Raw genomic sequence first — 20,774 nt, forward strand, 5'->3', positions numbered from 1 at the left:
AAAAGCTTGACCGGATGAGGTAACATGAGATTGGCAAACAGCCATGCGGCTGGACAGAACAAAGGAGAATAAATCGGAGAAGGGCAGACAGAGGGGCTGCTCTCTCCATCATGAAAATATAGCTGGCTTTCTGTGTCATTTTTCTATGCTAATCACCATCTCATGACAGCTGGATTTCCGTCAGACCCTGACCGTTAGGTCCAGTCGTGGCCGACTCTGGGGTTGTGGCGCTCATCTCGCTTTATTGGCCGAGGGAGCTGACATACAGCTTCCGGGTCATGTGACCAGCATGACTAAGCCGCTTCTGGCGAACCAGAGCAGCGCACGGAAACGCCATTTACCTTCCTGCCAGAGTGGTACCTATTTATCTACTTGCACTTTGACGTGCTTTCGAACTGCTAGATTGGCAGGAGCAGGGCCTGAGCAACAGGAGCTCACCCCGTTGCGGGGATTCGAACCGCCGACTTTCTGATCAGCAAGCCCTAGGCTCTGTGGTTCAACCCACAGCGCCACCCGCGTCCCTATCTTGGTATATAGAGATGCATTATAAATAACTTGCTGCATTATGCATACCTATTTTTACCACAGGGGTAACACTGTCCCACATTTTGCCAGGATCCGGGCTCGTATCTCCTTCCCCAAGCCCAGGAAGCATTTGCCCAGCTTAGGGAAGAAGGCACAGTGCTCTAAGGGGGTCTGCCCGGCTTTGGGAAGGAGGCAGCAGGGCTCCAGAATCCTGTCACAGCCTCCTGCCTCCTTGGGAAAGGAGGCATGATGCTCTGAGGAGTCCAAGAGCCCTCCCTCCTCCTCCCCTCCAAAAAGGAGATGGCTTTGTGTACCATTGTGTCCCACCAGAAAAAAGCACTGATCCTGGGACAGGCAAAGTACTTTGAACCTGACATGCCTGATCACTCCCACAACCTTCCCTAGTCTTGCCCCAACCAACCTGGCCAGGGATCAAGGGGGTGATGATGGGAGCCCAGCAACATCTGACTGCCCCACAGGCTAAGCTGCCCCATCTCTCCCCTTTCTTTCTTTTTTTCAGGCCAGGGCTGGCTTTGCTGGTGGCGAAAGAGGAGGCTCAGAGCCAGGCAGCTTCCACTGGGCTTGCAAGCGACCTGAAGGTGGGAGTATTCTCTGGGGAGAAAAGATGATGATGAGAACTTATTAAATTTGTATACCGCCTTATACCGGCAGGTCTCAGGGCGGTTCTCAACATAAAATCACAAAATACATAATAAAAACAAGAACAACCCAGTAATCCCACTGGCTCCCCAACACATTTTAAAAGGGCATTGGATGTCAGTCAGCCAAAGGCCTGGTTAAGGAGGAACATTTTTGCCTGGCACCTAAATCCTCACTCAATCTTTCTTTGATGCACTGAGGGGCTTAATGCCAATGTATCCTTATAGCGGAGAGGTGGGGAATGTTAGGGGTCTTTTGCCCTTTGTCACACTTCAGGGGATACCCTCGGGAGCTGAGTTCCAGGCTGCATACACACCTTATATTTAAAGCACATTATCCAATGTACCCTGGGAACTGCATGTTGTTAAGGGTGCTGGGGAGTTGTAGCTCTGTGAGGGGTAAACTACAGTTCCCAGTTTTCGGGTGGAGGAAATGTGCCTTAAGTCGCCTTGTTCTGTACATTGCCAGGAAGAGCTTTCACTTTATTTCTCCCGCTTCATGGCATCCCCACACAGATGTGGACCTGCCATCTTTCAGGGAGAAGCTGCTCCTTCCTCAGCAGGGCTCAGCCCCCCAGCAGAGGCGAGCGTCGCTGCAGGAAGCCAAGGACGCCTGCTACCTGCAGAAGGAGGGCTGCACGGGGCTGCTGAGACTTAGCGGGGCCTATTACCTGGTGACAGGGACGGTGTTGGTGGACAGCCCGGGCTCAGACGCCATCCTCTACGTGAAGGCAGGTGAGTGGCTGCTTCTGCTGCATTTGAGACGTAGGAGGACAGGGAGGAGGTTGGGGAGGGGGAATAGTAGTGGGTTGGTAGATCAGGGGCTGGAACACCTTCCTCCCTCCATTTCAGGGATGCCCCTGAACACTGCACAGCCCAGCAAGGTGCTTTAAATGTGTCTTGTGGTGGCAGGCTAAAGGCCAACCCAGTGTATCGCAGTCTGAGCTTGTGTGGATTAGAAGCCCCTTTGTCAATGGATTTCAGGAGCCTCTCCCAGAATAAATTCATGCCTGGCTTACTGCCCTTTGACCCATCCTACCTGGGCTGAGGAATGTTTGCAGGTTCAGCTGCATGAGAAGACAGGAGATGTCTCCCATTCTGCCTCTGCCTGTGCTCTGTTTCCAAGAGTGGCCCGTCAGATGCTTCCTGGGAGTCCCCAATGAGGGCTGGGAGGCAATTTCATTATTTATTGCTTATTTATTTATTTCAGCCCAAGAGGCTTCCAGTTAAAACAAGGCAGTTCTTGCAGGCTTATAATCTAGAAATCATGACAGACACACACAAGGGGAAAGGGGCAGGGAGGGAAGAGAGAAACAGCCTTTCCCTGATGGTCTTCAGAGGCTGAATTGAAACAGAGATCCCACTCTGGTGTCAATAAAAGCCTAAGATTTGCTGGAGAGGACCAAAGACCCGGTGGCCAAATACATCACACAAGGCACGAAGGCAGCCCTAAGCCCACCTGGCCAGTACTGAGACTTTCCTCCCAAGTCCAGTGCTGAGAGAGGCTTCCTTGTTGAGGCTGGCCATTCCTCCTGTGTGTTGGTGTGTGCCTGTGCCGCCAGGTTCAAAGGCTGAGCTTCAAAGCTGCAGGATCTGACCCCTGACACCTCCAGTGACTTCTGCAGGGCCTCCAGCAAACATGCCTCTATCCAGAGTATCGTGAGGCCAGTCAGAGGGGCTGGTGTCTCCAGGTAGCTCACTGCCTTAACCGACAACTCTCTGTCCTTGCAGCCTGCTCCCTCAGCTTCTGTGGGGATGGGTGCCGGCGGCGCTGCTCTCCGTGCTTGAGCACATCGACCTACAACCCCCTGACGGGCCAATGCGATGGGCGCCACCTGCGCTGCGTCCGTCGCTTCACTCCCTCGTGCCTTCATGGTAGGTTTGGGGGGCGGGGCGGAATATGAGTGACATAAAAATGCTGCAGCATGGCTGAGTGAGGCCTTGTTGGCATATGACACCTGCGCTCAGAGATCTGCCCTGGTTGCTGATTTGCTCCTGCACCGAGTTCAAGGTGTTGCCATTTGCATATAAAGCCCAAGGCAACTTGGGACCAGTTTACCTACAAGATTGTGTGATTACATGTGCCTATCAACTGCTTAAAAGGTAAAGGTAAAGGGACCCCTGACCATTAGGTCCAGTCGTGACCGACTTGGCATAATTGGCATTGCTACAGGTGCCACAGATACACTTTGTTATAGCGGTATGTGGGGGTGTGTACAATTTGACAACAAAACATACAAATTCTATAGCAAAACCAAAAATACCATCAAATTGACCTCCCCTCCCCCTCTCATCTGTGGTTTCTTTCATTTTATCTTTACTGCTGCATATCCAAACCAATACATTATTATTTATTTTCTCTAATAATTTCCTTGAGTTATCTTTACTGCTCATTTTACATTAACCTTGCTAATGTTTTAAGTTGTTTACATTTTTTTAAAAAAATACTCAGTATATTTCCCCCAGTCTTAGTTAAATTTCTTTCTTCCTGGTTCCTTACTCCTCCCATCAAAGTTTAGCCATCTCCACATACTCCACCAAGCACCTACACTTTGGAACTCACTGCCTATTGAGATCAACCAGGCACCTTCACTGTACTCTTTTCAGCACCTGCTAAAAGCATCCTTGTTTAGGCAACCCTAGCCAGGTGTTTGGAAAGTGGATGTGAATTTCTGTCTGTTTTAGTACTTTAACTTCTGTATGTTTAAAAGTATTATTGTTAATTTTCTTGATGTTACTGTTTTATTTTTGGGTAAGCCACTTTGAGGTGTGTGGCTTTTTTTAAAAAAAAGCAGTGTATCTTTTTTAATGAAATAAATAAGTACAAGGCAGGCCTTTTTTTGCTCCATGAACTCCCACTGTTGGACGCATTTCTTTAGCTTAATCATTTACGCTCATCTTTTCTGTTAATAAAATAAGCCAAGTGGCTTTGTGATAAAAGGGAAAGTCAACATAGAAAAACAAAACAATACTGTACATCATTGGAAATAACAACATCGTCAAGAGGCAGCAGCACTACAACTTCACAGAGAACAGGCAGGCTGGCAGGTAAGAGTCAGGGTCACGTTGCGAAGCTACTACTGCTCTGCCTGTGGTTGTTTTTCCAGGTTTGGTGAGCTCGAGATGTCCACATGCTCCTGGCTGGTGGTTCTGGGACGGTCACTGCTATTACGTGGAGGAGCACAGCAGCAAGAACTGGCAGGGGGCAAAAGCCGCCTGCCAGACATATGGAAAAGACGTGGGCCTCCTGATCCTCAGCAGTGCCAAGGAAAAGGCAGGTTGGGAGCTAGTCATGCTCCCAGGTGGCATGGCTGGCGCTCCTTGCTTCACTGTGGGGTAGCTGCCAGTAAGCTTGTGTGGCCCAGTTCAAGGCCAGTATATGAAGCCCTAAATGGCTTGGGCCCATGCACCTTCCCCATTGCCAACCATCTTGGACTCTGCAAAATCAGTAGGTGAAGCCTATTCAGGGATGTTACTACAGGGCCTTTTCAGTGCTGGCTCCCATTTTGTGGCGTGCCCTCCTCACTACTGACTTTTAGGAGGAAATTTCCAAGCATTCCTGTTTGCCAGGCATTTGACGGCTGAAGGACAATGTTCCTGGCAACCAACCCTCAGATCACTGGGCGGGAGAACGTTTCCCGCTTTTGGGAGGCTGTTCTAACTCTTTATAGGTGTTTATACCTACAAACATTTTGTTTCAATATATGGAGCTATGAAGCTCATTGCTGCCGCCAGAGAGCTGAATGTTCATGTTGTAAATGAGCAGGTTAAACCAGCGGAATGAGCCTCCTCTCCCACCCCCGTCCGTTCTTCCCCTCCAGGCCTGGATAGCAGCCATGGTGCAGAAGAACAGCTGGACGGGGCTGAATGATGTCAACAGACACGGGACTTGGACATGGGCAGAGGGCCGAGCAGCCAACCTCTCTTCTCCCTGGTGAGTGTTTTGGGGGCAGGTGGCTGCCTTCAAGCAGACATGGGCAACCAGGCCAGCATTGACAAGAAAGACTCCCTCTGTGCTGGGCCAAGGGTTGAACCTGGGACCTCCAGCTGGCGTGGCCTGTCCTGTTTCGCTGCCTGAGGCAAAACATGACGGTGCTACCCATGCTGTCTCTAATTACAGGGGGGCGTGTGGCTATGGCTTCTGGGTTCTGTCAAGGTCTTGCGAGCATCCCATGAGATCACGTGCTGTTCTTGCAAGATCACCCTGGAAGCTGCTGCTGCAGCTGCTTCTCTTCGATTCAGTGGAGACAGTGGTGGTGGTGGGATTCACACCCCTTGGATTCTGGCACCTGAGGCAGCTACCTCAGTCTGTCTCATGGAGGGGCTGGCCCTGTTCTACAGGCAGAGCAGGTGCTTCATCACTGATAGAGGGGCTCCCTTGCTTTATTGGCCCTCTGGCAACCAGCTGTCAAGGTCTCATAGAGTTGGAAGGGACGCCAAGGGACATCTAGTCCAACCCTTATGCAGCTTCTGAAGGAGCGCCTTTGTCTAGGAAGACTGAGGAGGGACAGTGATCATCTCCCTGCATCTCCTGCCACCACACTGTCAGAACTGCACCCCTCGCTTGCAAGGCTTAGCACCTCATTCCAGGTCCCCATTGTCCTTCCTTCTCTGTCTGTGATTTTGGCTTCCTTGGCACTTGCCATTCCTTGTCGAGAAGTTGGTGCTCCCAGCCACGTGTGACCCATTTTTGCTTCCCTCGCTAGGTTGGTGGATACACAGCTTGCTACCGGGGGCTGCCTGGAGATTGGGCCGCAGGGAGAGGGGCAGGTGGCTGCATCCTCCTGCTCCGAGCTTAAGCCGTGGGTGTGCGAGGGGCCATTGGGTAAGTGCTTGCCAAGACTTTAGAAGGGGACAATGTCATCAGGTCCCAATGCTCTCACCTGGCTCTCTTGGCCAGAGAGCCTCTGCTCCACTGAATGGACTTTGGGAATGATGGACTATGGTCATAATCAGGGAAAGCGGCTTGGGCCTCATTCTGGATAATATCCCCCTGCCTCCTCCTCAGCACCCCGGAGTTCCTGTCCGACAGAGCCTGGGTGGAGCCACTGGAATGGCAGCTGCTACTTCTGGGACCCCTCCTTGGCCAGTGGGTGGCAAGAGGCCCTGCATGCCTGCCGGAGATTCAAGAATACAGAACTGCTGCACCTGACCTCTCCACAAGAGAAGGTATGGCTTTTCTGTACCAGCATCCCTCCAGAAGTACAGGGCCCCTCATGATGACCTTTGATGGCATGCTGCCCATGGAGTTGGGCTGCAGTTTCCAGAAGACGGCTCCCTCACTGGCCCTCCCCTCAGCCTGCAATCAAGGGACAAGTGGTGCTTGCCCTAGGGAAGCTGGAGCCCTCTCCTTCCTTGATATTGACCTTTCTGGAGAACCCTGTGCCACCCTGTACGTGACCAACTCCCCCACCCCTCTCCGTGCAGGGAGGCAGGTGAAAGGTCAACTGAGGCATCATGGGATGGTTGCCTTCTTTCCACCCACCCTGAGGTTGCAGTTGCCATGTTTGTTCCAGGACTGGGTCCGCTCAAACTTTGGAGGCTCCTTCTGGACGGGCTTGAATGACCTGAAGGAGGAATCCGTCTTCCGGTGGACAACACAGGAGCCCCTCAGCGAGCAGATGGCACAGTGAGCACCCGGGTGGTTCCTCCAGGGCCCTTTGGGCGAATGGTGCTGGGGAAGGTCATGGCCCAGCAAGCTTTAAGTAGATCAGCTCAAACATCCTCCCAACAATGTTATTGTTTTGTAATAGAAAATAGCTCAGCTTAATCCAAAATGACCCAGCTGGCATTGCAGCCCCTGACTGGGCACATGCAATGGGATCCAATCCCAACCCAACTCCTGTGAGCCTCCTCCCTTATCCATCAGAGCTTCCTGACATCAGTGCCTGGGAAAACTGCATTTTCCATTCCTCCTTGTACATGGTGTGCTGTATAGCCTGCCTGCATCCCTTCTGTTTGTCTGTCTCTCTTTCTCCTCCCTTCTGCCTGCTGCCACCATCAGTGTAGCAACCAATGAACAATGGGGCTGGAAGGAACGTAGTTTGAAGGACTGTTGCTGGATGAGAGCTTAGGGGAAGGAGGGAAGGAAGTGAACACTGCCCTAGCTCAGATGAGAATCTGAGCCATGGAAGAATTGGTTGGGAGGGTAATGGTGTTCATCTCATATTCGAGGAAAGCATTGCATTTTGAACCAGGAAATATGAGATGTGGCAATACCTCTGATGATGAATTGAATTTATATGCTCTGGAGTGCTGGCATCCTAGTCGAGAGCATTTGCAAAATTCCTTTTGGAGGGAGCTCTTGTGACCTCCCCCCCCCAGAGCCCTGGAGCACAAAAAACCCTCTTCCTTTTGCTTTTGTGTGGGGGGAAAGGTACCTGAAGGATGATATGGCTGATGGGGGCCTGAAGGACTGTGTGTGGTTCAACTCATCAATGGGGCTTCTCGGTGATGCCAGCTGCAAGGAGGAGAGGCCCTTCCTGTGCAAATGTAGTGAAGGTAATTTGTTTATTTGTTGAATTTGTGAGTTGCTTTATCTTGCCCAGGGCAACCCAAAGCTTCTTACAACCAACCCAACCCTCCTTCCCTGAGGACGGAGCACACAATCCCCTTTGCTCTTTCTGAATGCTGAAACTGGGCCCCTGCCCATGCATGTACCCCTTTTGAAAACTACCTGAGACCCTGGCTGTTATTTTTACTTGTTGGTTATGATGGTCTTTTCTTCTGCTCTGCTCTTTCACTTTGCTTTTATGTGAGTCACCTTTGGGGGTTGTTTGGGGGACAAAAAGCAGCATTCGAATGCATCCACAAATAATTTTACAACATGCCATGTAAACAGGCTCTGTTGGTGGTTTTAATTGTGGAGCATTAGCTAAACTGGCCACACCATGTTTCCCTTCCCAGCAGCCACAGAATGGTTTGATGAGCAACCTGGCCACGGCGTGGCAGGAGAGCCGTCCATGCTGTACCCCTCCGCTGAGAGCCTGGAGCAAGCGAAGCAGGAGTGCCTGATGGAGCACAGTGTGTGTGCCGCCGTCCTCCAAACAGGGACTGGCTTCTATCTGATAAGCTCCACGGACAGCATTGTCGCCAAGCCAGATTCAACGCTTTACAGGTGGACCAGTAAGTGGGTCTTGCATAGGGACGGGAAGAGAACCCTCTTCGTGTCTTCTGCCTGAAGGACGTGATGGTTCCTCCTTGCAGAGGAGTGGAGCTTCCAGGTGTAGCGGCAGTGCACTTCTCTCCAGGGAGAAGGAGGTCTCCTTGGGGGCTTTCAGAAGGATCTCTCAAGCCCCTGTGAGCAGCAGGGATGCTGGACTAGATCTTGCCTAGATCAGCAGGGCTCTTCTTATGTCCTTGTGAGAGAAAGGCATCACCAAAGTGTAATTCTGAACCATGATTTACCTTGGAGTCAGCACTGCCTGCCCAGGGGCAGAGTGCCACCCCCAGCGATCTGCAACATGTCTGCATTCCAGCTGCTCCGGTGAGGAGCACATACAGCAGGTCATCCAGGTCTGCAATGCAAAGGCCTCAGGGTCTGTCCAAAGTGGGGTTAATGCAGATCATGAACCACTCAGGCCTACTTTATTCCCCCCTCATCCATGTGGGGGTTCTCCTCCAACATCTCCTCCCTAAACCCAGAGATTCCTTGTGCTTTGGAAATCCAAACAGGAGAGCTGCATGGGTTGCATGAAGCCCAGGTATGGACAGCCCTTTGTCGAGAGCTGATTCCATGTGCAAGACATGAAACTGGTGCAGCTTTCCCTGTTGATTATAGGAAGAACTTCATCTGCTGGACTTCTGTGCATCATGCTGATGTTAAAGAACAGCGAAAAAGCAATGGGGGGGGGGGAGTGTCAAGCCAGCTGCAGTCTGTGGGCAGCCTAAAAGGCGAAGCCACTGTCCATCTCGGCCTCCTTTCTCCGCCCTCATTGGCTTGCCTGAGAGCCAAGTTGAAATAACAACAGCAATAGTCACTCAAGTCAGGTGTTTGATGAGAACATCCTGCTGGCTTTTAATGCTGTGTGTTATGTAGCAAAGCCCCAGAATCGTGGTTGCTTGGAGGAGAGAGCTGTGTGATGTCAGCTGCTTCTGGGGCCACCATGCCCTTCCCTCTCATGCCTGAGCCCTGCTACACTCATCGCTCTGTTTCCTTTCAGTCTGTGCAGAGGGCTTCAGCGGCCCCTCCTGTCGTAGGGCCTCGGCACCCCCACCACGACCTGCCTGCGACTGCAGCGGCCGATTCCAGACAACGGCTGAGAAAGGTGAGGGAGCCGGCAGTCGTTGTCACAGAGCCTCTCTTGGGGAGCAGCAGTGGCTCAAGAAACTCTTTATTTTGCGGCCTGTGCCAACATTCCAGTGGGTTACATAATATGGCTGGCAGGCTGTGGCCACTTAGGAGTGCACAAGTACCTGCTCAGTTGCTGAGCACCAAACCTGGAGGATTGTGGTTCATCCTAGCAGCAGTGTGTGTGTGTGTATGTTTGAGAGAGAGCGAGAGCGAGAGAGCGTGCACATCTTAGTCATACATACCTGTGTGTAGCTGCTCCCAGCAGGACATCCTGTTCCTGCCAGCTGTCCTGGGCAACCCCAGTGACAGAAACCTGCTTGTTGCAGAGGCAGGTAGGGACAGCGGGCACAGAGTAGTCTGTTTACTTTCCTGATGGAACAGGTTCCTATGCTTTCCTTTGGACGTGGCAATGGAATTCAAGTTCCGTTGAATTCAACAGGACTCATTTCTGAGTAGACATGGTTAGTATGGTGCTGTTAAACATGATCTGCCCTCTCACATTGGAGGTGATGAATTTCTTCCCCCTTCTCCTGGATTGTATTCTGGGTCTCTCTCTCCCCCCGCACCCCCAGCCCCTTCCTATCCTTGTCTGCTTTCTTTTCCACTTGAGAAAGGTACCATCAGAAGGTGAGCCTGATGCTATGCTGGGCCCTGCAAAATGGGGGGGGGGGGGTTTGGCAATATGTCTTCACTGAGTCATGGAGAAGCAGGGGTAGAGGGAGCCCTAAGTGGGGTGGGTGGAAATATAGACTTGCATTTTTGTGGCAGCACCAATTGCATTTCTTAGATAACTTATTCAGGAAGCAAATTCGCTCCTTCGGTTAACAGTGAATGACTTCAGCGGACTCTCTTGCGCCTGGTGCTTGACACTAGCCAGTCCTTAGATCGTGTTGAGAATGGAACTTTCTGACCCAGCCTTCAGCCCTGTACATCTGGGGCTTGGCTCTGTTACTTCAGCAATGGTGGAAAGCCACAGGCTGAGATGCTTGGGGGTGGGAGAGGCATTCCAGAGCTGTGGGGCAGCCCCTTCCCTAGCCCTTGGAGGGTGTTTTCACCAGAGTCTGGCACTGTCCAGTCCTCCCACCATGTGTACTGACCCCAGCATTTCCTGGTTCTGCCATCCTTCCTTTGCACAGAGTATGGGTTTTGCGGTGTGTGTGTGGGGGGGGAGAAGTTGACTTAAACCAGTTTACACTGTTGGTAGCATAGGTATTTGCATAGTTACATCCTGCCAAGTAGGAAGAGGAGGCGGTGAGTCTGAGGTTTTGCCTGAGACAAATAACTAAGGGGCCTTTCTTGTTGCAGTCTGTGGTGTCCCAGTGCAGACGTGTGTGGAGGACTGCCAGCAAATGACAACCTGGAGCAATTGCTCTCTCTGTCTGCCTGCCTGTACTGGTAAGCAAAGAGCCCCTGTCCTGTGAGTTGGGTTGGAAGCACATGGGCAAACCCTCCGCATTCTCTGGGCCCTCAGTCTCTGGGCTTAGATTTCCAAGGATAACAGCTTTCTTTCTTAAAACAATATCCCTGGTGTGTTATTCCTTGGCATGGCATGGCGTAAATAGTCTGAGTCCTGCATATCCTTACAAGCCACTTTGCAGGACCTCAATCTTTCTGCAAGGTAAACAGAATAAAAATAAACATTGCAAAGCCCAAGCTCCCCACTGAAGCAGAGCTGCTTGCCAGACCTTGGCTTCTTTGCATATGGAGAGGTATTTTGCTAAACCTGCCTGAGCCACTGAAAACCGGCCTCACCAGGCTTCATTCTTCTTCATTTATTTGTTTTGTGTATTTGTACACTTAACTGGCTGTGCTGGCAAGCTGAGCAGAGGTCCATGGCCTGTTGTTTACAGTAGGATCCCAATGGATGCAATGTTAAGTGTTGTTGAATTAGGGCTTGGTGATGTGGAGAGGGTGAAGCACTCAGAGGCCTCTGGCAGCCGGTACCTCTTATTTGGGTGGGTGGGGGACAGGGCAGGTGGCCAGGCTGTGTCTTGTGGCCACTAGTACAGCACAAGTCCAGTGACACCAAATCCATACACTTGCTGCCCAGTTCCTTAAACTGCACAGCTCCTTGCCACTTAGCTGTTGACGGGGCTCGTGGGATAGTTCCTTGCTAGTTTTGTCTGACTGGTTGCTGGCTGCTTCCTTTTTTCCAGAGCACCAGCCCTAAAAGTTAGGATTGTGCTTTGTATCAGTAGCTCCACCTCCTGCCCCTGCCATGCCCCTCCTCTTTAGTTCTATGTTTAATAAATATATATCCTGCCTTTCCTCCCAAAGATGGCCAGGGTGGCAGCGAGTAACAAAACGTCACCCAAAACATTTTAAAATGCTTCCAGTGCAGAGGCAGATTGGGAAAAGTCTCAAACTGAAAGTCTTGTTGGAAGAGGAAGGTCTTCAGCAGAGATGGTACTTCCCCTATGCTGCCTCTCCCAGCAAGGAGCCCTCTTTGGGTAGCTGAAATGCTTCTTCAGCTGACAGCTTTGTGCTGGCAGGAAGGGGTCCAGCACAGGACCCTCCTCCCTCCTCGGGTTGGCCTGGGCATGGAGAGGTCGGCAGGTACGGAACCAGCCACCCAGTGTGCTTTCTTTTCCTCTATCCCCCAGAAGTGACCCTGATGAGCGGCCTAGATCCTGAGGAGCTGGCCCTCATCACCATGGTCCAGTACAAAGTGCTGCACTCCCTCAACCTCACCGCAGAAGACGAAAGGGACCGCGGAAACTCCTCCAAAATCATCTATGATGCCAAATACCCATGATGCTGTTTCTGCACCCTGGCGGAAGGAAGGAAGGGGCCAATAAAAGGTTTGGGGGGGTTCGTCCCCTCCTATCTACTTGAGGCTTGCATCCTGAGTGTTCCTGTTTCCACTGGGAGCTTGGCTGCATGGATGGGCCCCTTCCCAGAAGCAGGGGCTCAGGGCTCAGGGCAAATTTGGGTGTCCCATTTGAAGAGGGAGGGAGTTGTGGCACCTTTCCACTCCAGTTGGCCAGCCAGATGCCTCAATGGGAAACCCTCAAACAGGACCTGCGTGCAAGAGCAACTCTCCTTTGGCTTCCAGCAACGGCTATTCAGAAGCACCCCTCCCCCCATGGCTGTTGGCACCTGCAGTCCATGGGGCACCTCTTGTGCAACTGGAAATGGGCCAGTAGCTGGCCCGCCTTATGGCGGAACAAAAGCTGCTTTGTGAGAGTTTTCATCCACTTCCTCCATCGTCCTGTCCCCTGCAGCAGACAGCCAAGTCCCTCTCTGACTGTCAGGAGCTGGAGTCAAGTGTAGGCAAGGCCCTTGAGAATCCCGGTTCCAGCCTCATGAGCATGTTGTGGCATCATTCCTCCTCCTCCTCTTCAAATTTGCCTAGTCCTTCTCCTGAAGCCATCCAAACTGACTGTCACCCACCTCTTGTGGTGTGAATCCCCTCAGCTATAACTATGCCTTGTGTTTCAAGGCTGACCTTACCGTACAGGCTTCTTGCTGCGAGCCTGAAATGCCGCTCTGAGCAGCTCCTTGGAGGAAGGGCAGGGTGAAGCACACTAATAAGTAAACCAGTTAACTTGCCTGGCATGATGTGCCAGGGCAGCCTGAGAGCAGCAGCCGAGGGGTAATGCCAGGCAAAGCCAGGAGCCGGCTATCCCAGGGCAGCCTGGTGTGGCTCTTTTGGAGGAGACAGGCTGGGCCCAGGAGGAAGCTGTGGCTTTGCCCCTTGGCAGGCGAGGCTGCCCTGTTAAAATATTTGCTAAGGAAGAGCAAAAGCTCCACCCATCATCAGCTGCACCCAGAAGAGAAGCCAAGTTAATAGCTGGGCAGAAGCAAGGCTGGCATGCAGGACTCTGCTGGAGCAAGGGCAGTTGCTAAGAAGGGGAGCCCGAGAATCGCCCTCCTTTTGCAGGGAAAGGCTGGTGGGTTGGGAGGTTTTTGGCACAAGCTGTGAGTCCTGGCCCAGGAGTCAGGGTGGGCATGAAGAGGAGGCTCCATGGCTTGGTGCGGTAGAAGCCAGGTCCTCCCCTCAGACTCCAGCCTTACCCGCTGCAGTTGCCTTCAGACCTTTGCCACTTTCACCCTCCTCCTCCTCCTCCTCTACCCATCCCCCAGCTGCTCTGCCTGCCCAGCTGTTTGCAGCTGTACCTCTGGGGAAATCAACTGCATGGAGCACAAGCTGCGCTGGGTACCGGAGGACCTTCCAGCCAATGCCACCACTGTCCTGCTGGACTACAACCGCATTGCTACCCTCCAGAACCGCACCTTTGTCGTCCAGGGCGCCCTGCGCCACCTGAGCCTTCGGAGCAACATCCTTGGGGTCATCCACCGACAGGCCCTGGCTGGCCTTAGTGAGCTGCGGGAACTGGACCTGAGTGGGAACTACCTGATTGTCCTGCAACCCAATACTTTCCTCCCCGTGCCGAGGCTGAGGATGCTGAACCTGGGGAACAACAAGCTCTTGACGCTGGAGCCAGAGCTGCTCAGGTCCTTGCCCCACCTCGAGTCTCTGTTTCTGCAGGGCAATGCGCTTGTCTCACTCTCGCCCAACCTCTTCAGCAACCTGCCTTCCTTGCACTTCCTCAGGCTGCACAACAACCCCTGGGGGTGCACCTGCGCCATCCAGCCCCTCTACCAGTGGCTCACTGACAACGTGGAGAAAGTCCCAGGTGAGCAGGACTCAACAGGGAAGGGGTTGGAAAGCTCACCTGTAGCTGGTGGCTTTAACAACAATAACCATTATTTATAGTTTTATTTCATGAAATTTATAAACAGTAGACCCACAACTTAGGCACATTTAACTTCTGCACATTTAGCTTTATGCGCTTGGCAAAAAAAAATTTTTAATCATTTTTTAAAAATGGGTATCTGGGGGAAAAAAGATGTTGACAATTCCACCAGCTGCTGCACCCGTGTTTTGACTCTGCACAATTTTGGCTTTATGCACTATCCTTGAAATGTACCCCCATGTAAGCTAAGAGTTGACTGTACTGCTTGATTGCAGAAAACCTCAAAGTGGTTGAAATTTTTATTTTCAGTTCTCTTCCCCAGTTATCTCCACTGCCCTTCAAAGTTTCAGCAATACAAGTCTGTGAACACATTTTCTCAAAACAAATAAATAAATTGGAGCCATAACAAATTTTTTTAGGGGGAGGATTCAGTTTCCCCAAGCACCTTGCCAAAAAGAATACATGGTGGGTGGTGGGTGAAGCAGGGCAGCTGGGTGCAACTAGCTTTTATTATAGCACCATCAGCTCCTTTAGAAATGACTAACCATCTGTTTGTTCGTTTAGGGTTGTATCCAAAAAAGTTCAAAGCAGACCCATTGGAACAAATGAACCTAAGTTAGCCATGTACTTTAGTTTCAGTGGGTCTCCTCTGAGTAGGACTAACATTGGATACAACCTTTATTTCTAAATTAGATTCCTTCCCCGCCAGACACCCTGGGGGGAGGGGCGGTCACAACTATCTCCGGTTTGGCAATTAATGATGTGGAAGACATATTGATGGATTTTTATGGAGGTTATGCACCACCTGGAACTGCTGTTTTGATTTCTTTTCTGGCTAACTTTAGAACAGCAGGTGCCTTGGTCTCCCTAAAAGGTCTTAGCAGAAGCAACCTCCAAGCAATCCACGTTAATTCCTTTGGCAGGCAGCTTAAGAGCTTAAACCGGTTTGTGCTTGTTGGTTAGCAATCCTCTGGTCCAACATCCCCAACTGCTGCAATAACCACAGCCTTGCCCTGAGTCTCCGTGTCTCTCCCTTTTCCAGAGGTGGACTCTGTCTCTTGCAAACGCCCCACACAGCTCACCCAACGTCCCATCACTGCCATTGGGAACGAGTCCTTTGCTCACTGCCAGGAGCCCTGGCTGAACGTAAAAGATTATGCTTTCTTCCTGCTCATTGGCCCGTCCACCTTCTTAACCAGCATCTGCATCTGCATCCTCTTCGGCTCGCTAGCGGTGGCCCAAGCAAAGATCCTCAAGGTGTCGTCCATCCGGCCAGGCGCCCTGGCAAGGCGTGCAGAGCGCGGTCCTCGCTAGCCAAGCTGTGCCTCCAAACTGCCACTGTTTCGATGACTCCCCCTCGGTCTCTATGGTGTAGTTACGCTGTGGCCCTGCGATGTGGGTCACTGTTACTCCTGGTTTGTTGATGGTGTTGAGGGTTTACCTGGATGGGAACGTGAGAAAGCCTTGGGTAAGAGTATGGGTGTGCAGCTAGAAAGCAGGAGGCAGGTTTGCAGTGAAGTGGCAGCAAGTGACTTCTGGACCTTTCCTCCTATCTCACCCTTTGACCCTGGAAGAAGTGACCCCCACCAGCTCAGTGACCCCCAAGATCACAAGCCGGCCTTGAGTCAAAGGTGACATGCTAGAAGTTTGTGAAATTATAGCCAGCACAGAGAAATGTAGCTGAATGTGGGAAGATTCAGGACAGACAAAAGACTGTTTTTCTTCGTGCAGCACAGAGCTAAACTGTGGAACTCGCTTCCATTGGGAGGCAGTGATGACCACCAACCTAGATGACTTTCAAGGAGTGTTAGCTATTGGTGGCTACGAGCCATGATGGCTAAGCTCTGCCTCCACAGTTGGGAGGCACTAAATGCTTCTGAATACCAGCTGGTGGAAACCACAAGAGGGGAGAAGGCCCGTGTGCTCAGGTCCTGCTTATGGGTTTTCCAAGGTGAGAACGGATGCTGGACAAAATGGGTCCCCATTGGCCTGATCCTGCAGGGCTCTTTTCATGTTCTTGCCAACAGAAATGCGACTGGGTGGAGCAGTGTTGACATCAGCAGCTGTGGGCAGAGGCAGTGCTGAGCACCCTTCTTCTGCTCTGCTGCGTGTCAGCCCCATCACTGGCTAGAGTGTGTTTTGCAGCCGCTAGCACAGCAGAGGTCAGGGGGACCCAATCAGCTTCCAGCTAGCGCTCTAAAGCAGGGGTCAGCAAACTTTTTCAGCAGGGGGCCGGTCCACTGTCCCTCAGACCTTGTGGGGGGCCAGACTATATTTTGAAAGGGAAAAAAACACATGAATTCCTATGCCCCACAAATAACCCAGAGATGCATTTTAAATAAAAGCACACATTCTACTCATGTAAAAGCACACTGATTCCCGGACCATCCGTAGGCTGGAATTAGAAGGTGATTGGGCCGGATCCAGCCCCTGGACCTTAGTTTGCCTACGCATCCTATAAAGCTATCAGCTGCTGGGCCAACTCCTTTGTCTGAGACCTGATTCTCTTCAGTTTAAGAAACCTCCTTGGCACTTGTCCTCTTTGTGTGGCACAGCAAGTGTTCTGAGATGATGCCACATAAGCCCCTGAGGAAGGGTGACTCGCCCAATAACGGCAAGCCTACAGCAAAAGGTAGGGTTCGAACACAGAGATCAGCAACCAATCCTGTGGCATACCCAAATCTGTGACTCGAAGATGGCTGGTTGGGTGGGCTGGCTTCTCAGGACGGGAAGGATACAGAGAGCCAGCACACACCTCTGCACAAGTTTCTGTTGCACTTAGGAGAGCTTTAGGGTCTGAACAAGCATAGAGGGGAGAGGATGGATGTGGCAGGCATGTATGTGGTGCCAATTCAGCTCCTTAGATGGGGATGTGGGTCGATGCTACGCCTAGTCTGGTGCTAGAGACAGAGGTGGCTACTGGATGCCTCCCATGGTGACCGCAAAATGGCTGCCTTTTCATCCTGGAGGTTGGAAGGCTGCTGACCCCTTTCAGCCTGCAGCTGGGCCCATGCAAGGCTGCTCCCCCAAATGGGTAACCAGAGACCGAATCTTACTCTTCTGCACACATTCCCACCCGTCTGCTGCACAGTTGCCTAGGATTCTATGCTTGGGGTGGAAGTTCACTTTATTCACTGGTTGCCAGAAAAGAGGTACGTCTAAAGCTGGTGATGCAAAAGGAAATTTGCTTCCTACTAAGAAACATCACTGCCAGGCAGAGTAAGCAACGCTGAGCTACATGGGGAAATAATCTGACCCTGGGAAACGATAGGCTCCCATGTTTCCCAGAGCCGGGAAAAGTGGTGCATTCTTGCTATTTCCCTAAAATTAATTGTCAATGTATTGGCGAAGGCGTGTTCCCATGTGATAAGTTTTAAAGTAATAAAACACGCTCCACTTTGCTCTGCACATGCTCAGAGGTTCTGTCAGTAGGCCAGCCAACAGCATCTGTGCAGCAGAAGTCTTGTATGTAGCAGCTGAAACCAGGACAGGGACACTGTGGCCCAGATAGCCAGTCCTGCTTCACTTCCTGCTGTGTATTACTCCCAGGTCCCACAGCACTTCCTCAGTTTGAGCCATCTGCTGCGGTCAGAATGCAGCAGGGTGGGATAAGATGCCACCTCACTTCCTTTCAGGCAAAGCAAGCTAAATTTGGCCTCACCATTCAAATTAGGGGCACCCTTGTGGCGAAAAGCTACCCTTCCAGGTTTCCAGTCCCTGCCATCTGTCTTCCGGACGCCTATCTCACCCGCTCCCTGTTTCCGCCTCCTGCTTAGTCCTTCAGCTGCATGCAACTGTCAGGTCATGGCTACAAACTCCTTTGCAGGTTCCCATCTCTGCTTCACACCACCTGCAGCTACTGCAATTTGACCTTGACACCACTCCAGCACATGCCGTGGGGCAGGTGGTGTTCTTAGGGTTGCCGTTTTAAAAGCAGTAGCTGTCAGGAGCTAGAGTCAAGCATTAGGTCAGCTATCAAAGAAAAGCACGGTGTCAGAGAAGTTAACTCCTTATTCGAGAAACCAAAATGGCACAGGCCTAGTGGTCCCAGCAACTCTTCCCAGTAGGTCTTGCTCCAACAAAGCAGTTGCGAGGAGGTCCCTGCCTTGCCAGAACTTCCTAAGGCTCCTCCTCTTCAGGGTCTTTCCCAAGCAGTCACAAACTGCTTGCACACAGCCCCTCTCTGCTCTGACCTCTTCGTTTCTCTGTATGTTCCAGGGGGGTGGAGCTGGTCCCAGCAGGAAGGGGAGATTCCCTGGCTTCTTCAGCAGTCTGCCTCACCATGCATCTTGGGCTGCCTCCTCTCCAGCCTCTGATTCTGGACTGCTCTCTTCCTGCTTACTAAACCCTGTTAACCCTTCAGCTTCCAACCCCTCCTCCTTCCAGTCTTCTCCCTCTTCTCCCTCAGACCACTCATCGTCATCCCACCTCCAGTCACCTTACTCTGAGCCTTCTGGGTGAAAAAACGTCAGTTTGCCATATTCAGGCATTCTCCCTGAGGTTTCAGAAACTCTGAATGCCGACATTAGGAAGCGTCAGGCACTCCCTGAGCTATCCTTGGGGAAACAGAGACTTAAAGTTGCAGCAAATTGGGTGTGACGACTAGAGGTGAGTCAGAAACGAATGTGGACAGCAGACAGTAGAGTTTGGCAGGCAGCCCTGTACGAAGGCAGTCACCCTGCTGCACTGGTTTAGCTACATTAGCTGGCAGCCAGTTAACCCTAACACACAAACATTTCTCTTTCCAGACAGTCACAGTTCAGAAGGCAGTTCAGTTCCTTACTTTCCGAAGCCCATCTGTGCAACATCAGGGCTTATACACATGACCCTTCCTCCTCTTTCCAGGAATGGTCTGTGATTTAAAGCTCCATGCCCCCCCTTTTTTTGCTCTGGAGCTTTCCCTGCAAAAACTTGCTCTTTAAAGCTCAATCGTAAAGCAAACAGCAATCTGAGTAAAAACCGAATTGACATTTGCTCTGATCCAGATTTAAAGAGTGGGGTTTTGTGGGGAAAGCTCAGGGGAAAACAAAGCAGAAACCATGCTCAGACACGGTGTGTTAAAGCCCAGATCAGTGCCTGGAAAAAGCAGGGCAAAAGGTAAATGTAGATAAGGAAAACCTAAAAATAAAAGCCCACTTGTAAAAAGGTGTGCAGGTATATCCCACGTGGGAAGCAAGCAAGGGATGTGTCACTGCTGCATCTCATGGACCCAAGAGCAGAATTTATGTTTCGTGTGTGTGTTGAGCAGTTATGCAGAGTGGGTATTCCCTGGCCATAGTCAGTAATTTAGTGAGCAGAATAATAATTGCTCTGCAGACACAAAACAGAGAATGCAGCCATTAAAAGGAGGACTAGATTGCCCTTTCGGCTCATTCCAATTCTCTGATCCTCCAACCTTCACTTTTCCTTTGGAGCATGTGCCAGGCCCCTGAATGAAGTGCTGGCTTTTGAACTTGCTTTTGATCTACCCCCAGCCCACCCAAGCTTCAGCTATACAGTATGTTTATCCAGTTAAGGTTCATTCCATTGCAAGAACTCTCAGTGGAATAGCCTCTGCTTTGCCTTTAGGATGTCCCAGGTTCAACCTTCACTGGCATCTCCAGGCAGGGCTGAGAAAGATTCCTGGCCTGAAACCCAGGAGAGCTCTTAATACTGAGCTAGACGGACCAGGAGAGGGAGGCAACTTCCTGTGTTCAGCACCTTTTTAAAGAGAAATAAACTGGGAAGAAGTCAAAACAGTGCTCTGCGCAAGAAGGTATGTGTGGTTTGCTGACTGCCACAAAGGCCTGCCAATCAACACTCTACAGCTTGATGGGGGTTGAGAAAGGGCTTCGTAAGAAAGGCCAACCAATCATCACTCTGCGCAGCTGGATGGAGAGGGAGATGGCTTTGGGTCGCCACAGTTGCCGGCTAGCTGCTGAGATTCTGCACAGCTGCATCCTGCCGAGGACAGAAAGAAATGGTTGGTTCTACAGTGGTACCTTGGGTTACATACATTTCAGGTTACATACGCTTCAGGTTACAGACTCTGCTAACCCAGAAATAGTACCTCGGGTTAAGAACTTTGCTTCAGGATGAGAACAGAAATCGTGCTCCGGCGGCGCGGCAGCAGCAGGAGGCCCCATTAGCTAAAGTGGTGCTTCAGGTTAAGAACCGTTTCAGGTTAAGAACAGACCTCCGAAACGAATTAAGTACTTAACCTGAGGTACCACTGTATTTCGAAGGCTGGAAGCCCAGAAAGGAACAATGGCAGCACCATACAAAATCTGTACGTTTGTGGGCAGCCTTTCTTGACTAGTCTGCCCTTCAAATGTCAAGGTTGGGTTCTTACTGTCCCACTTGAAAAAAAAAAAAATCTGTGTATGGTATCTAAAATTCTGCAACCTGTAACCCGTCTGTAAGTTAAGAAAATGCTTATGACTTCCCCTTGTTTTGCATCGGCTATTCTGCTAATCGTGGGAAGGGACACGGAAGCAGTTCAAGCCCCTTACCCCCCAACCCACAATGGGAAAGTTTTATTTTAAGGGGGCGGGGATGGAAAGCTGAGTTTTCTGCAACAACCCCTTCCTTCCTTCTTTAAATCTTTTTGTAAAAAAA

The 20,774-nt window shown here is 51.2% G+C and overlaps 3 protein-coding genes across 4 annotated transcripts in view; all 3 read left to right on the top strand.

Annotated features, from left to right (window-relative positions):
• The window catches only part of LOC309357380 (uncharacterized protein), a gene marked incomplete at its 5' end in the record, with an annotated part of 33,742 nt that extends 20,104 nt beyond the window's left edge, over window positions 1-13,638 (top strand). The window contains 14 exons of the mRNA XM_081889513.1: window positions 1,046-1,124; window positions 1,701-1,919; window positions 2,916-3,059; window positions 4,292-4,458; window positions 5,006-5,118; window positions 5,891-6,009; window positions 6,193-6,353; window positions 6,701-6,813; window positions 7,561-7,685; window positions 8,091-8,309; window positions 9,347-9,451; window positions 10,783-10,872; window positions 12,081-12,278; window positions 13,564-13,638. Coding sequence (XP_081745639.1) covers window positions 1,046-1,124; window positions 1,701-1,919; window positions 2,916-3,059; window positions 4,292-4,458; window positions 5,006-5,118; window positions 5,891-6,009; window positions 6,193-6,353; window positions 6,701-6,813; window positions 7,561-7,685; window positions 8,091-8,309; window positions 9,347-9,451; window positions 10,783-10,872; window positions 12,081-12,232 — 1,806 coding nt within the window. The 3' untranslated portion in view covers window positions 12,233-12,278; window positions 13,564-13,638. The remainder of the gene's footprint in view (window positions 1-1,045; window positions 1,125-1,700; window positions 1,920-2,915; window positions 3,060-4,291; window positions 4,459-5,005; window positions 5,119-5,890; window positions 6,010-6,192; window positions 6,354-6,700; window positions 6,814-7,560; window positions 7,686-8,090; window positions 8,310-9,346; window positions 9,452-10,782; window positions 10,873-12,080; window positions 12,279-13,563) is intronic.
• Window positions 1-20,774, top strand: part of LOC309358144 (chromaffin granule amine transporter-like) — a 94,607-nt gene that overhangs the window by 39,115 nt on the left and 34,718 nt on the right. Inside the window, exon 1 of one of the 2 annotated variants that reach the window (XM_081890984.1) lies at window positions 19,721-19,932. The exons of the other annotated variant lie outside the window; for it this stretch is intronic. The gene's annotated coding sequence lies outside the window, so the exon portion shown is untranslated. Of the gene's footprint in view, window positions 1-19,720; window positions 19,933-20,774 lie in introns of those variants that run through there. 2 annotated transcript variants of the gene reach the window in all.
• LOC309358206 (leucine-rich repeat-containing protein 26-like) lies at window positions 12,404-15,982 on the top strand. Its single transcript, XM_081891152.1, has 2 exons — window positions 12,404-14,117; window positions 15,220-15,982. The coding sequence occupies exons 1-2, from the start codon at window positions 13,445-13,447 to the stop codon at window positions 15,489-15,491; spliced, it is 945 nt and encodes a 314-aa protein (XP_081747278.1). The 5' UTR covers window positions 12,404-13,444; the 3' UTR covers window positions 15,492-15,982.

This window comes from Podarcis melisellensis (assembly GCF_964234715.1).
Source record: "Podarcis melisellensis genome assembly, chromosome: 15".
In the NCBI taxonomy this organism is placed as follows: domain Eukaryota; kingdom Metazoa; phylum Chordata; class Lepidosauria; order Squamata; family Lacertidae; genus Podarcis; species Podarcis melisellensis.